The following is a 17400-nucleotide window of genomic DNA, read 5'->3' as shown; positions in this document are numbered from 1 at the left end:
CCTGGGGAACAAGATGTCGCCACGCCTCTTAGGGAAGAGCTCAAGCATTCCTCAGTTTTGCATGGTGGGGCTTTGTAGGCCTCCAGCTGTGAAAATGATGGGATCATAACCCAACACCAACCAACTTGGCATGACTCTTCCTCCTAATTCCACCCCTCTTCCTCATGCACCATGGCCAGAACTCCTGCCTTTCTATATCTCACCGTCTGGCTTAAGAGGCGGTAGTGAGGTTTGTTCAGAGATAAGGCTAAGCTGCGTCCATATTTCCTATCTCAGATGTGCTGTGGTGAACAGCCCTGACTACTGCTTCAAGCCCCAGAAAACTTACCTAGTCAGGTGTGGCCACGGTTGCAATGCAGCCAGAGGCTTCTCCCAGATCTCCTGCTTTGTCAACTTTCCTGGCATTTGTCTTCGTGGATTCTGAGTTCAGTAGTCTGAATGGTCTCTCTCTCTCTCTCGCTCTCTCTTTGTTTTTAATGTGCAGATTACTAAACAGCCAGGGCTAATAGCCACTTTTCTAAGCAATAAGTCAACTGACTATTTCCCTTTTCTGTTCTAATCCTCCCAGTGGTGAATCCCACAAATCACCACCTTGTATCCTCTGCTACAGTCAAAATCATCAGAAATATGGCTTTTGAGTGACTTGTTAGGCCAGCTGCCTCTCACTCCTTCCCTAAGACTTCATACCAATCTAACCTGGCGGCAATCTGTGCACCTTTGGTCATGCAAATGTCTCCCTGCTCAGAAGATCATGTAGGGACAGTATAAGAAAATCACTTTTCATCTATTCATTTATTCATTTATTCAACAGGCACATATTGAGTACCCGTAATGGATCAGACATGGTGCTAGGCACTTGGGACACCATGGTCAGCAATTCCAAAGGGGGGTCTATGGAAAAAGGAGAACTAACTCATATCACAGGCATCTGGTGAGAAGTCCTGTACCCAGCTCTGTTTTCTTCCTTTTCTCTCCTGCATTATCCACCACTGACTTCCAGCTCCATGAGCACTTTTCTGAGGCTGAGACTGGCCATGTGGAACTTTTTGCACAAATACTGCCACTCGTCACTTACTGTGCCCACCATGTTTGACACCGGTTTTCCTTATCCGTGAATGACTTAACACCAAGACTCATTCACTCAGAATGGTTGAGGCTCAGGTAAATAGATTTCTGTTTTATAGATACTTTGGTTCTGGTCCTGTGTATTAATTTTAACTCTTACTTATGTAGTTTTCGGATAGATTCTTCCATGCCATATTCAGATAAAAGGCATTAATGAATCCATCTCCTTCTCCATTTAAGACTTCCTAAACTTACAGCCATGAGCCAGTGATCTTGTCTCTTACTCTGGTTCTATATGCCAGCACTAATGAAGATCCCTTCTAACCTAGGATGTTTCCCAAGCATCCAAGTGTGTATGAAAATACATTTCCAGACTGGGCTAAATCAAAAGCATAAAACGATATGCTTGTTTCTGTCACAGATGTGAAATGTATGATATCTATTCCTAGAAAAATTGCTGCCAAGCAATGGCTCAGCAGCTGACAATGGTACATCCACGATTTAATAATTTGGTTTTAATTTTCAGCTCTCACTTTTAATTTTTCAAATGAAATCAAATAACTACATGGACAAGGGGAAACCCCCCACATACAATCAGGTTCAAGTTCTGTTGAATGTCAAAGGGTCAAAGTTCTTAGGGCTACTTGTCCCAGCAAATGAGGGTAGAATCTCTGACTGAAAGAAATCAGGTCACATTTCCCCAGAAATTGATTAGATATTTTAAGAGTCTGGAGAAAAAAGATCTACAGGGACTTTCAACATGAGAAGTAACAGCAGAGAAATAGATTTCAAAGACATGCAGAAATAAGAAAAGGACACAAAGAAGTATATCAAAATAAGATATAAGCCATTCATGGCAAGTTCTGGTATCAGGAGACAGAAAGGAAAACTGATCATGTAAAATGAGTTTCTCTTGTGTAATCTGAATCCTGGCAGCATTCCTCTCATGTATTGGGAGTGAATGATTTTTTTAAATGCCTGTTTGCAACTTGAGTTTGGCATGAGGATAGACTGACATAATTAAGTGGGTATTGCAAGCAGCATTTGGAGAGGCAAATAAAACAAACAGGTTCTGCCACATGGTTGCATAGAAGTCAAAGCCTTCTTTCGCCATTTCTGGCTATATGTAATTTTGGCCCAACTGCTTAACAGCTTTGGCCTCAGTCCATTCATTTATAAGTTGGGGTTAATAACTCCCACCTTACAGAATATTGTGAGGATTAAACAAGACAATAAAAGTAAGTGTGCTATAAAGATTATCTTCCTTTCCTCTTAAATTATTTTTGGAATAATTGTCAGAAGAAGAGCAACACATTTGATCAGAAAGATGAGTGTGTGAGCTAAAACAAAATAAAGCATTTTACAACTTTGGAAAATGTTACCCACTGCATTTCAAGTTTTTGATATCGTTAAACTATGAACTCACGTGCATTCAATCAGCTGACCAGTCAACTTTCCTGTGATGTGGAATGTTCCACAGCAACAATCCCCAGTATGGCAGCTTCTGGCCCCAGGTGACTATCGCACACTTGAAATGTGGCTAGTGCAACTTAGGAACTAATTTTGTCATTTTATGTACTTCTGTTTCTTTAAATTTAAATAGGGATACATGGCTAGTAGCTTCTGAATTGAAAAGCACCCTTTTAGATCATCCTGACTGTAAGGTTCTCTCACACCAGTCTTGAGGAAGCAGAAGAGCATGAGTTTAAACACCTTGGGCACTGAGATTGTACTAGGTTCAAATCCTAGCTCTGCCACTGAGTGATTCATATAAGTTCCTTGAGCCTCAGTTTTCTCATCTGTACAAAAGGAATGGTAGTGACATCACTTGCTGCATGTGACATGTGGAGAGTAATAAATAAGTTAATACAAGTAAGAGCTTCAAAAGGTATTATGATTATTCCTTCTAAAATAACAGTCCTTGCACTTTATTGAAACTATGCATTTACTCCTCTGCCTTCTCTACTAGCCTACAAGCACCGCTATAACACAAGTGCCAATCACCATGCCTGGCACATTTGGACTCTCGTTAAATACATTCAGGAAGAAGGGAAGGAGGGAGGGAGAGAAGAAAGGATCAGGAGAGGGAGGGAAGGAGAAGGAAGAAAGGAAGAATGAATGAAGTAGGCAGTAATATCTTTCATGAAGAATAAAGTAGGCTGCTAAAATAAAATAAATAAAATATGAGAGTTTTAAATAAAAATTTCAGTGGAGATGACTTAGAGATGAAGATGGAGCCTGGAACTCCAGGGAAAACATATCTCTAAGTGACAGTAAAGGGATTGGATAACTCTGAGAGAACCAAAGAAAAATGAAGGAAGCTAAACTGAAGGGTTTTTCTAGATGCTACACTGATAAAAACATAAACTTCAATCCTTAAAAGTGTGTTCAACCAAACTTCTTCAAGAGAATACAATTGTGGGTTATGTAACCTTATTTGTCTACAGAATATTCTCATAGAAAGGGTCCACCAGAAGCGAATACATGTACATTGGGCTCCCCATTGCCAAGTTTTCATTTATACTACACTCACCGGTTTCCCCAAAAAAGCAGTAGTGGGCAAGTTTTCATAACTGTTTATTCATTATAAATAGTAAATATTTACTGCACTTTTTACATGAAAGACATTTTTACAACACATTGTTGTTGGTTGAGGCTGCAACACAAAGATAGTACTTCTCTTATTCCATCACCCTCTAAGACCAATGCATGAACTAAATTCGGTACTACATCTAGTCTCACTAACTCGCTACGTCATAGTTCTTAACTCTAAAAGGAATGTATTTGTGCCTACCTCATTCACGTTTCCAAGAATAGAAAGAAATAAATAACACTGCCTTCCACCTTCTTGTTCCTCTCAACATCTCAAAAAGCAAATTTATTGACATTCTAAAATGTCACCACACAAACGTATGTAAACCTCAGTTCCTATAATCTTTTAATATTGGATATCATTGTATAATTTAAAAGTACATGAGAGCCATGTGAACATTTCTGTTCTTGCCCTGCCTTTCATAGAAAAGAGAAGAATGTAAACGTAATCAGTTTAAAAGCATAATTATCTGATCTGGTCTCTAATCAAAGGAGCAACCCGGGTGCTGGTTGTCCAGCAAATGGCAAATATCACTGCACTCTATCACTATGAATTATGGGCTGTGAAAATAAAAGCACCTGCAAAAATATACTTCTGATTTTGTTTATATCGCCTTGGGCATTGCCAAAGCATCCATGAGGTACACAGTATTGCACACTGATAAGCAGATATGTGAATGCATGTCACTTTCTCTCCACCGTGCCCTTCCTCCAACCCAGGTGGGCTACCAAATAAATGTGAACTGGAAGAACGTCACACACCTCTCCCCACACTGGAAAGGGAAACAAATCCTTCTTCCTGGTAGCCCATATCTTGTTAACAAGACGTATCTGGGACATTTATTGACAACTAGATTACAAATGAGGATACAGTAACAAATAATTTATTTAGGAGGTCCTTTACAGCTAGTCTAGCTTCCTAAAAATGGTTGCATTTATTTTTATTTCAATTTCCAGTGTGTAAAAGTCAAGGATTCCTCCATTCTTGCTTCATGAAGTGAGCAGTTTTAAAGTTGTAGAAGTATCAGCATCGAACATCGACATGTTATACTTTAGAGTATTCTATTATATTTTAGAACAGTCTGCTTGCCCAAACCAGTCTGGGTAAATCTCAATACACACACACACACACACACACACACACACACACACACACACACACAACACACACACACACACACACACACACACACATGCACTCACACAAGCAAATGGAATGTTCTAGCTCCTCGATGATCAGCACTAAAGAACTGGGATATTTTGATATGTAACCATGTGAAACCACTGCCTTAAAATGTTGCATTTGTCTTTTATTGCTCCAGGTCTTCCTCTTCTCCACTGCTTTTGTCGAACGTGTTCAAAAGAATTTGAAACCAACTATTGGAGGAAGAAAATCAATCGCTCTCCTTTGTCTCCTATTGGGACCACCCGCCCCCCCACAAAAAAAGGGTAACTTTTTTGTTTTCTGAGCAGATTCTTCATGTCTAGGCTGCGAAGACCAGAAACAGGGCCAGTTTTAGCTCCAAGTGGACAGTTCACTTATGCGATATCTGGCTTGAGATAATGAAAGGCACCTGTAAGGAAACACACGCAGCTTTTTAGGTCATGCTGGGACAATTCACAGTCAGGGGCAAGATCAGCTACAGGCTGACAATGTCATATTTAATACCATGGTATCAAAGGCTTGAGATTAATATTTTTATTCCTGAGACAAGTTTGACACAACTTTGTGTCCCTGGGATTATCCCCCATATGATCCTGGAGCTGACCTCATTAAGAACATGTGTTTCTAATGTCAGGGATTATTTCATTTTGGCCAACCCTTGTGTTTTACCTAGTGGCAATCAGGTTTCACGTCTCAACAATTAATAACCACAAGATGTTGTTGACATCAGTTAAGAAAATAATTACACGAGGAAGCCCCTGCTGGAACAGTCAGCTGGCTTTGCAAAAAAAAAAAAAAAAAAAAAAAAAAGAAAATTGATACCGGCATGTGTGGCTTAATCTTGCCTCTAATTCACCTTTCTTAAGGAAGAGTTGAGTTTATCTCCCTTCCAGGAGAAATTGCCCCCTAAAAAGTCCAAGGCTTACTTTGTCCATACTGCCCATATTGGTAGCCTGTGACAGGGTCCATACTGTAGCCTGTGGTGCTATAGGTGGGTGGACAGTAGGACTGAGATGTTGGCAGACTGTCCAAGCTCTTCATATGGTCTAGTCTCTGACTGCAGCTGGCCGACACCGTGGTGGTAGGTTCCAGACCCCCAGTGAGAGGGGAGAGCGCATAATCAGTCTGGGGCTGATGAGGTACCCCACCGTGGTTGGTCAGGAGTCCCATTACCTAAAAAAACAGCCAGATTGGGAAGAAGTTAAAATGCAGAGAGAACCAGATTACAGCCTACAGCTGAAAGAATAACTTGACAGTCCAGTTTTTATTTCTTTGGAAATCTGTTAAAGAGCTGTCCAGGAGACTATGACCCCAATTCTAAGTGGCAGAGATATTACATCACGCCTGACGATAACATCTGACTGCAGTTTCAGAAGAAGGAAAGGAGGAGGGAGAAGAGGGGGAAAAGGAAAAGAAGGAAGGAGAAGAGGAAAGAGAGAGATTACACCACGTCCCTAGTGATAAAATCAGACTGGAATTTCAAAGAAGGGGAAAAAAGGGATGAAAAGAGGGAGAAATTGTATCTGTTCATATAGAAAAATGTCTATTCATACATTAAATCTGGAAGTTTCACATGTGATTTTTAAATAGTCATTTGCTTATATTTTTAAAAGATAAATGAATCCAAATCAAGTTATTTTTCATGTACTTTGAGACCTCTGTGCCTTTTTTTAAATTATTATTATTTAATAGTGTTCCCTCTCAAGAAAGCCCCTTTCCTTGTCTTGGCCATCCTTTGGTAATTAGAAATATTTACTCCTTTCCTGATGGTCTCTGGTACTTTACTTACCCCTCCCATGGTATATTCATTAGTTCAGTCACCTGCTTTGACTGGTGAGAGCTTTCAGAGGAGCAATCTACTCATCTTTATATCCCAGCACCTAAAGCAGTGAGTGCTTGACACATATTAAGTGCCGAACGAATGAAATGTAAATGATTCTCCAAGTAAAAGCCTCCATTACCTATTATTTTATTTCTTCTCTAAACCACCATTTCATATATATATATGAAGTGTTAAAAGGAAAGACAAGCCTGAAATGTAAACATGGTCTTAAAAAGTTCAGTTTGTAAATAACCTGGAGAGTAAGACAACTTGGAAAAAAGAAAAATATCCTGTGACAGAATAACTTACGGATCAACATGGTGAACTGTTTCACCAACTCAAGATCCCTGACCCTTACAGCACCTTGTGGTGAAAGTAAGTGGATAATTAATTTTGCAGCTGGAAAACTGCCACACGAGAGAGGAAGCGATTTTTCTAAACTGTGTACCCTTCTGTGGCAGGGTTCAAAAGCAATTGCAAAGGAAATCTAACGCCAGGTGAAGAGCCCCCCCTAAGACACATCTACTTACAAAGTATTTAAATGCAGTATCCAACAATTCCACAACATTTCCATAACAGTCCTGTCTCATTTTAGGAAATGTGAAGCCTACAGAGATTAAAGTGTACAAATAAGCGAAAGAGGAGAGGGCAGAAATGACAACCAAGCCCTGACTATAAGCCCTCATGCTAACTACAAAATAAGTCTCATAATTCAGGCAATAGAACCCTGGATCTAGAAGTTCCAGTAAAGCAGGAATCTGAGAGGCAGTTGGGCGGGAGCCGGGTCTAGTTTTACTTCCCAGAAAGCATCTCAGCTCAGATTCCAAAAAGAAGGATCCCATAATTCCCTTTGGGAAGGGTTTGCGTAATCCTTATGATTAAGTAAAATCTTCTTGAATTAAAGCTCTGAGCTGATCCATCTTCAGTTAGCCCCAAAAGACAGAGAAAAAAGAGATGCACCTTCTGTGGATTATCAATTATCCGCTCTTCCTCCATTTTTACAGAACATTTGAACGGATGTTCCTGCCTTCCCCAGAAATCCTGTTTTTCATTTTGTTGTCTCTCTTTCATTTGAGTTATTGTCTATGCACACACATGGGAAGGTGGGCCCGCGTGGGCAAAGCAACACAGTAATGCCCACATTTTGAAAGACATCCCAGGAATCTAAAATTTTTTGAGATACGTGGTGAAACATCTTTTTTTTACAATTTTAAAAAATTAGTTATATTCTTTAAAAAAAAACACAAAACATTTTTTGTGGCAGAGCCTAGTTTTGTTTTATTGGGGATTTGGAGAAAGCAAAAGTCACAAAATAAAGTTAAGCATCAATAGGATTGACAATTCCAGGAAGATGGAAAATCACTAGAATGTGGGTTCTTTTAGGGCCCTACCCAGCATCGTTTATAGCAATTTCTTCATTTCACTATTTAAAAACACTTGAACATAACTAAGAATGCATTTAAATTAGTTCCTGGATATGTTTTCCATCTACGTGGGTTCTTTTTGCCTTTCTTTGAGCTTATATAGATGATTTCTATATAAGTGTATACTTGGAAAATTCATGAACTTCAATTGATACACTAATTTATTAATTATGAAATTTCAGTTCAAATTAGACATCTCTTTTAGAAGAAAAGAGTCTTTAAGTTAGAGGTTGTTTGGTGCCAAACACATTCCTTTCAAATCAGGAGTACATTTTCGTGTGCAATCCTGATGGGTGAGATTGGACATGAACATAAAAACATTTAAAAATGTGATTTTTTTTTAATGAAAGGGAATAATCACACAGGGCAAATATTTTACCATGAATAAGTTGTGTTAAGCAAAATTTAAAAACTTAGAAAAAGCAATTTTATAACTATATCAGTTCAGAGAGGAAAGATATCCAGTGGCACTAAATAAAAGGAAAATAAACTCTAAATTAATAGTGTCTTTCATGAAGATACTTACTTGAAATTCAGTCAATGGTATGTCACTTTAAGAGAGAAACGGAATGCTCTATGTATAGCTTTACTTGATGAGCTCAGAGCAGAATTTTATTCAAAACATGCACACTTTGCCATGAGCTATATGTACATTTTTGTGATAAACTTTTTAAAAAATCCCCTGCCGTACATTTTTTGTTTGCATAACTTTGAAGGCAGCAATAACTAATTACAGGGGATGGGGGAACCCAAGAAGGTCCTAAAAGAGAAGAAACATGTCCTTCCTATAAGCAAAAATCAGCTTATGATGTCGTTCATGAAGCAACTTTTGGCAGTCGCTGCATTAGAAAATTCTTTAGGAAAGGATTTAACTCTTAAGATCTTGAAGTGTATCTATTGAAGGATGGAGAAGATACACTGTTTGCAGGGCCATATCAGGGCAATAGAAAGATAGTTCCTCAAAGGTTCCAGGGCTGAGTAGCTTTAAGACATCCCAAAACATGACCAAATAGGAAGGACACCTGCAGGGTCTTCCTGTGTGTCACTATTGTCACACACAGAAAGCTAGCGAGGGCGTCTCCTTTAGCCACAGCGCTCAGCACAGCAGCCCAATACTTGCAGGCGCTGATGTGAGGGCATAGAGGGGACCAGAGACCAGTTATCTTTCGTTCCTTTGACTTCCCTGATAGAGCCCCCAAGACAGACATTCACAAGTTCTTATTTCCACTGCAATGGTCACATATTATAATCATAATCTCAAGAATCTTATAAGGATGGAGAATACAGTACTAACATTTTCCTACATTTGGCCTGAAACTGAGATTAATAAATAATTATAATGTGATTTATTTCAATATTTCACACTGAGAAAACTTGAGAAATATACACCATTTTACAAACCTACTGTTTTACATTTTTAAAAAATATGTGTTGGCGGGGGGAGTGAGGACATCAGTAGAAAATGCACTACTCTCCCCTCACATAATTTAAAACCTCAAATCTCTGTAGAAGGGTTCCATTACACTTTCATGTATGTTTCTTTAAAAGCTATTTTGTGTTTCATGTGGTTCAAGGGAAGCTGTGGAAATTTCTTTCTGTGCACAAAGAAGTTGGTGAATGAACTTCTTAGAACTTATCCAATATGGTTATGGAACGTCTTCCAGTCACATTTTCTTTTTAAGAATAATGTCAGAATTTCTTTTAGGCATGCTTTTCCTACAAATTCCTTCAAATTTGTAATTCAAAGCCTAAAATCAATCTTCATTTGTTGTAAAGTGGACTTTTTTTGCCCTCCCCTTAAACCATTAGTAAGATATTTCTACTACAGGACTGGCATTTTGTACCAATTATTTTTTTTTTAATTTGGGGTATGAGAGAAGCTTGATTGCCTAGTTTTGACAAACAATTTCAAAGAAAAAGAAACAAATTCAAGGCTACTCAGTTCTGTCTCCTGAACACAGATCACACTCATTAAATGCCAGGTAAATCCAGGAGATGCAATGACCAGGAAGAGTTTTTCTTTAATAAAGATCTCTGTTCTGTCTCGTTAGAAAAGGAAGTAAGGAGAACTCTTTCTTTTTACTTTTAGTTGTGAGCCATCTAAAAAAAAAAATCTATTAAGCAGATTTCTAAATTGTTACCTCCAAAATGTGTTCCACATACTGTTTCTAAATTGTTTTTTGAACAGCCTTTAAAAACAAATTCAAAGCTTCCGAATTTATGTCCACGTTTCTTCTACCAGCTCCTCCATCTTTTGCATTATTAGAGAGACATTTTCTGAAGATCTCTTTAAACTCATTCTCAAGTTTCAGAATTCCAAATAGGTTGTTTATATCTTGATTGGAAGATTATATGGTTCAGGAAAAACTAAGTCTTTACAATTGCTCCATGCCGTATTTCTCTTGAATTAATTTTCCTATTGCAAGATTAAATAAAAAAGATAAAAACTATGGGCCAAATTAAGATTTACCTTTAAAATGATATGTCTGGAAAATATTTGTCTTGGCACAAGCATTACGGTTTTCCCATCAGTTGAAAGTGCCTGAAGCTTATCAGAAATTTAAAATGATTTAGTAAATTATGGTGCACATCCAGGCGCTTCTTTTTTCTTTAGTAGGAATTCTTGGTTCACATCTTTATTTCCTTTCTTGTTCTTAAGTAGTCAGATGTTCTGATTTAACATTTAACATACACATTTAGTTTTTTTTTTAAATGTTGTGAATTACAGCTTTGTATGACATAAAGAGTTTTTTTAGCCTTCCATCTTTTCCTCCAAAAATCTACTGACTATATTTTTTTATTTAGATATAATTTATTTTCAGAACCAAACAAAATTGTTCAAATGTTTATCCAAATGTTTTTTGCCAATATAGGTGTTACTGGAGTCATCTAATGGTTAAATTTCAGTAACTGTATCTTTGAGGTTAAAAACCTAAATTTAAAGAGCAGAGACTTTCCTGAAAATGTTGTCCTCAGATTCAAATGCCTTAGGAATTATCCTGCAGTTGATTAGCATCTAAATAATTAGATTTTGGGTCCTGTCTGTTTGAAAGCTGTAAGAGGGAAGTTGCCTGAAGGCAGAAGTTTCTCTTAAGGTATGTGTGGTGACCTTCTCACCCATCCTGAGAGTTAGGGAAAGGCCAAGACTGACCTTTACCTAACCAGATAGAAAACCTGTGCATGTTTTATTTTAATCCTTAGCCTACATTTTACAAGTAGCTGTGTTTAATGCATGATGAAAAAGTATGAGTGCCAGACAAGTGTGCTTCATATGCAGCATACATTTCCAAGTTTTCATTGTAAAGAGTACAGTAAGTATTGTCTCAATTAAACTCTAAGGTATTATGTATGTTTCATCTCCAGCCCTGTGACCAATCACAGAAATAGCTCATTTTTATCAATTATTTTGAATACCTATTGCTCAATAGAGCTAAGTGTTAAATTTAATAGCAATATTCTTTAGGGACTGATGACTAAAATATAAATCTAGACAGAGAATTAGCACAGAAATGAGTTGCATAACCATAGATACTTGTTCTTAACTAGGCAGATGTTTTTCTAATTTAACATTTAATATGCACATTTAGTTGTTTTTTAAAAAACCATTGTGAATTATGATTTTGTATGATATAAAGGGGTTTTCAGCCTTCTAGCCTTCCCTCTAAAGTGTGTGTGTGTGTGTGTGTATATATAAATATATATATATATAAAACTTCTAGTTTACTTCTAGCCAGTGATGAATAACTATATCATGTCCATCTATTATCAATAAAGCCCATTAAGAAAAAGCTCATTCCACCTAAATGAAAAAGCATGCCAGTTAATACCGCTGGTATTTGACTATGTTAGACCCACCATGGGCATAATAAAATTCTCATATGTTTTAATTCATTTACGCATGCCTGCATTTAATATGCTTTGTGACCATGTCTACAATTAATATGATTTATGGGAAAAGAACATGTGCAATATTGGGGGACTATAGCAAATATTTTTTCCTTCTATGAATGAAAAATATAACAAAATGGCTCAGGAAAATTGTTGGCCCTTAGCATATTAAGGGGGACTGACAGAGCCCTGAGTAAACTTGAGGGAGTTAATGATATCCTCTTATCTGACCCTGACACATTTGCAGCATGTAATTTACAGAAGCTCTGTCCAGGGAATCTTGACAAATGCTCCTGAGGATGTCAGGGCAATGTTCCATTCTAATGTAAAACAGATGTGGGTCAGATACCCTCATTCATCACTTAACACACAGAGCCTCAAACTCTTTCTCGGAGGAATGACATTACCTGCTGTTAACTCTTCTCATTTCAGGAAATTTCTCACAACCACAGTAGCCCTCTAAAGCGTGTGTGCTCAAACTTATCACCATTTCAAAATCCAGTCTGAGAACATGACTGTGGAAAATCAAACGTGTATCTTGGTTTCATTTCATGACTACTCTAGGATACTTTTGCTAAATATTAATTGACCCTTTGAGACTTGGGATTCTAAATATAGAAAGAGAAAAGCTCTATGTTTGGGCATCTCACAATACTTCAGTGATATGACATTCAAAATTTTCTCTCTAATTGCCTGTAAACCAAACTTCCACGTAAGGAAATGCAGGGCTGATTCACCCTAATAACCATTCATTAATGAAAATCTTGCTGACCTTTAACTTCACAGTCCCATTTGAGACTCACAAATCACTTATAATAAACTAGAAATACTGCCTTTTAGCGAAAAGAGCTTCAACTCTGCCTCTCCCAAGCAGAGGAATGTTGGTTTATATATACTATATTCCCATTTCCCTAAAAGTTTTCCCTCCACCTACCACTCTAACAACATGTAGGGCAGACATTCTGATCTGCTAAAGGAAGCAAATGGTTGTCCAGCTCAACAAGGAAATTTCTTCTTTCTTCCAGACCAGGTATGATGTAAGCAAATATTTCTGTGGCTGCCCAAAGTCAATAGCATAAGATTGCAGCTATGAAATGTCTGAAGACTACAGAAAAGAAGCTTCTCTACCCTTCTCTTCTTGTGGAGGAAGGTACATCCTTAAGATAAAGAAAAGAACCAACTGAAAAGACCTGGTGATACTGATTTACCTGTGACTGATGAGTAGATGTCAGGAAAGGTATTTCTGTTAATCATGGGGAAATGGAGAACAGGCTTGCAAAAGTCTAAGAACGAACATACTCTTTAGAAAACACTTGCTGGTCTGTTTCATAGGCTCTGTGGTAAGTCAGAATAAGCATTCATTTAAAATTCATGGAATTTGGCCAAATGCGGTGGCTCATGCCTGTAATCTCAGCACTTTGGGAGGCTGAGGCCAGAGGATTGCTCGAGCCCAGGAGTTCAAGACTAACCTAGTCAATACAGCAAAACTCTGTCTCTACAAAAAAAAAAAAAAAAATCAGCTGGACGTGGTGGCATGTACCTTTAGTCCCAGCTACTGGGGGGCTAAGGTAAGAGAATCACCTGAGCCCAGGAAGTCAAGGCTGCAATGAGCCGTGATTGCACCCCTGTACTCCAGCCTGGGTGACAGAGTGACACTCTGTCTCAAAAAAAGGAAAATTAAATTTAATCAAATTAATGGAATTTCTACCAACTCTACAAATGTGAGACAACATCTGAGAACACAGTCTTCCAAAAGCTAGAAACTACTACACCATTAAACTAAAATCGCATTTACCTTAATTCTCTCCCATACCTAACTCCAGGGGCACTGAACCAATGATGATGCTGTGTTCTCTTTTCCACCTGACGACTTGTGCTTATGGTCATAATTTGGGCAGTGGTTATGTCTCCTACTGCACAGGCAACTTGATGTAGGCTGGCAACATACAGAACCTACTTTGATCTACAGAAACTAATTCTGCTCCTGCAGATCCTAGCAAAATAAAATCTTTGTAATCTAGTGATTTTAAAAAATGCTCCTCAATTGATAAATTCAAAATCACTTAGATTGTCCCTTATGTTCCAAAACCTTTTGATGGTACATGATGTTTTAGCTACCCTTATCCTTGGCTGGTGAAAGAAGCATCACCGCATATCAGATTCCCCTGCCTTTGAGGCAAGTATCATGCTTCTAATTTACCCAGTATCTATTGTTATAGAAGATGGACTGTATATTTTCAAAAATACATTCATGTCAATATTATATTTCAATAAGTCAAAACTAGAATCCAAAAAGAAAAACAACAGGATGACCCTCTCCCCTCCCTGCTCCTAGCCCCATGGAATAAAGGGTTAACTTTAGTTTTCATTATAGTGGATTATCATGTTATTGTAACCTGAATTTCTCAAATAAATTGATCTTAGTACATTATATTTCTGGAGACTATCTTATCCAGCCACCTTAGAGTTACTGCATTCTGAATGGACATCAATATGAATCCTTAGATCTTTGAAATGTCTAACTAGAACACTTGAAAATATTCCAATTTACCAACATACCGCCTTTCCTTTGATGTCACTCAGTTTCCGTGTTTGCTTTATTTTTCATGGACAAGCAAAAGTATATTTTTGTCAGAGATTCACATATTTTTTTTTTTCTGAGACAGAATCTCACTCTGTCACCCAGGCTGAGTGCAATGGTACAATCACGGCTCACTGCAACCTCACCCTCCTGGGCTTAAGCTGTCCTCTCACCTCAGCTTCCTGAGTAGTTGGGAGTACAGGTGCAGGCCACCATTCCCAGCTAATTTTTGTATCTTTTATAGAGACAAGGTCTCACTATGTTGTCTAGGTTGGTCTCAAACTCCTAGACACAAGCGATCCCTGCCAAAGTCCTGAGATTATAGGTGTGAGCCACCACACTTGGCCACACATGGTATTTTTAAGTCAACAATAATGAAACCCTGTTGCAATAGCATCAATACTTTATCAAAAAGCACTTAATGTTCCTCAGCCTACGTCTACAAGACAATTTTTTTTCAATATCATCTAAGTTGAACAAGAAGGTACAGAAGAAGCTGAGGTAATTTAAACAGTTTATGTGAAAATGCACTGCTAGTAAGCGGCTAAGTTTGAACTCTACTGGTGCTGTCTTTAGATTAATGAGTTCTATCCACACTGCAATCGATTCATTAGATACGAATGCTTTCTTTTCCTTTACCCCCTTATCTGCCTCATCCTAAATATTATTTGGTAGTTTATAGCCTCTTCTTTAAAAATTAGTCTCCCCCTGCACTAAGTTCTTACACAAAGGGCTGACACTGTGTTGAGGTAGAAGACACCATCAGACGTTAATTAGAAAAAAAAAACATTCACCTGTGGAAAAAATCAAGGAGTCATTTTAGAAACAAATGGATCAAGAGTGAGGTCTCCACGTGGGTTTTCCATCATTCAGTACATCCCACGAAATGTTCCTCAAAACTTGATAGTTTGGTATTCAACAAAAGGGCTCCATAATCAGATTAGAATACACTGAATTAAACAAAGTTAAACATGTTTTCATACTGCAAGACTTGTCGGGGCCTGTAGTAGGCTAATGTGCACTCCTACACTGAAAGATAAACGGATATAATTTATGACTTTTACCAAATTTTACCTTCAGAATACTTTTCTCTCACACCACTGTTCCACAGAGGCTGCTTTGGGGAACAAGACTTTATCATGAGGCTTGGTTTGGTTTCAGGGTGTTCAAATAGCATCATTCCTCTAGAAGCTCATAATCAAAGGCAGTAGGGGTGTGGATACACTATAATAGAATAGAGTCTGGTATGTGTTTTAACAAGGTATAAATATAATAATGTGGCATCAATAGAGGCTAAAAAAGAAATTTTGCCTGGAAGAGTCATGGAAGGGTTGACATTGAGCTAGAAGCATAGAGTGACACAAATAGAGGATCATCTCTGCAGCGGGTATTTTGAAATCTCAGGACAGATGCAATAACGCAAGCTGCCCAAAATGAGACATCAGTATTTTCATGAGAAAAAAGAAAAGTGACTTCTTTAAGTAATGCTTGCTTCTTTCATTAGTTCTGTGCTAAAGGTTACCCGAACAGTCATCTCACAGCTAAGAAATATTCCCTTCAATGTAGACACGCTACCCCATTATTCTGCAAAATGCACTCTCCCCAAATGTCTCCCAATTTGCCATCTGTTCCACTGATCAGCAGGGGCAATGCAATCGCTAATCTCAGAAACTCTAGTTTACTGAATTCGAGCTAAATGTCAAGATAAATTTTTAAATATTCTACTATACATTGAAAAATATATACCTTTGATGAAACCCAGACTGTTTTACACAGACAGATTCTTTGGAAAAACAAAAACACACACACACACAAATAGTATACAACTAATGACTAAATCAAGTCTTCTGTGTCTGTAGTACAAAGCACACATTCATCCCCTAATTGAATAAATATGCAAGTATTCAGATTTCTGAAGATATTGCCATTTTGCAAATGCAATAATAAATTAAAAGCTTTACATTGCATTCCAACCACATATAAAGGGTTGATTCAGGCCATTGGCCCACATAGTATCTAGCACGGCTGTGTATTGCCGACTACAAAGAAAAACGTTTTATCCTAGTTGCTTAGTTATAGACTAAGCAATAATGCTCATTTTTTTTCTACTCAAGAGCTAGAGGAATTCAAATGGGACTAAAATAGAAAACACAAGGTTGTTGCATTTGATTTGTCCAATGTACAGGAGAACATAGCTGACAGAATTTCTATTTAAATCAACTCAGCAGACACAAAAATAATTAATTCAGCAAGGAAGGTTTTCTTTTGGCTCATTTCAGTGACATGATGTAAGATTCAGTCACTGGCTGCTACATTCTCCCTTTCTTTAAAAAGGAGATTTGGGCCAAGTCGTTGTCTCTCTCACAATTCGCCAAATTAACTCAAGAGGCTGTGACTGGAGCTGACATAAACCAGGGCTCTCCTCATACTCTTTAAGTGTAGCAACCACAGCCTTAGAGAAAAACCAAAAGTACCAGGTCAATTACAGCCTGCTCATTGATTCAACAAATGGATTAACAGCCATGTCTTCATCCAGGAGCAGAACATCTCGAAAACCTAATATGGCAGAATGGAAACCTCCAAATGGCCAGTGGTTATTCTGGTGTAGCTGAAATGGGCTCATTTATGATCATAAACGTTCTTGAGCCTTCATAAACATGGAGGCTTCTGAAGCCCTGGCAATTAGCTCACAAACTGCTTAAGAAAAGAAACAGAAAGACGCTCAAGCCTTCGAGAGGCTGCCACTTTTGTAAAAAAAGTTTCTATATCTCTCTGCCTCCAGCTTTGTTTGACACTCAACAAATTTCTTTAATCAACATCACTCCTTTTTCTTCTACAGATAAATTCCTGGAAAGTGTAAAGG

At 37.9% G+C, this 17400-nt stretch overlaps 1 protein-coding gene across 2 annotated transcripts in view; it reads right to left on the bottom strand.

The window, feature by feature from the left end:
* Positions 1–4826: 4826 nt before the first annotated feature.
* The window catches only part of PAX3 (paired box 3), a 98166-nt gene continuing 85592 nt past the window's right edge, over positions 4827–17400 (bottom strand). Inside the window, exons 8-10 of one of the 2 annotated variants that reach the window (XM_032753318.2) lie at positions 5749–5995; positions 5201–5231; positions 4827–5034 (exon numbers count right to left, since the gene is read on the bottom strand). In XM_032753318.2, the coding sequence (XP_032609209.1) occupies positions 4968–5034; positions 5201–5231; positions 5749–5995 (345 nt within the window). In that variant the 3' untranslated portion in view covers positions 4827–4967. Of the gene's footprint in view, positions 5232–5748; positions 5996–17400 lie in introns of both variants that reach the window. The other variant, XM_032753316.2, reaches the window with a different exon arrangement.

Source organism: Hylobates moloch, unplaced genomic scaffold (assembly GCF_009828535.3).
Source record: "Hylobates moloch isolate HMO894 unplaced genomic scaffold, HMol_V3 SCAFFOLD_1, whole genome shotgun sequence".
Lineage (NCBI taxonomy): Eukaryota > Metazoa > Chordata > Mammalia > Primates > Hylobatidae > Hylobates > Hylobates moloch.
The sequence above is the reverse complement of the archived record's forward strand: the minus strand, read 5'-3'. Positions and strand labels throughout refer to the sequence as shown.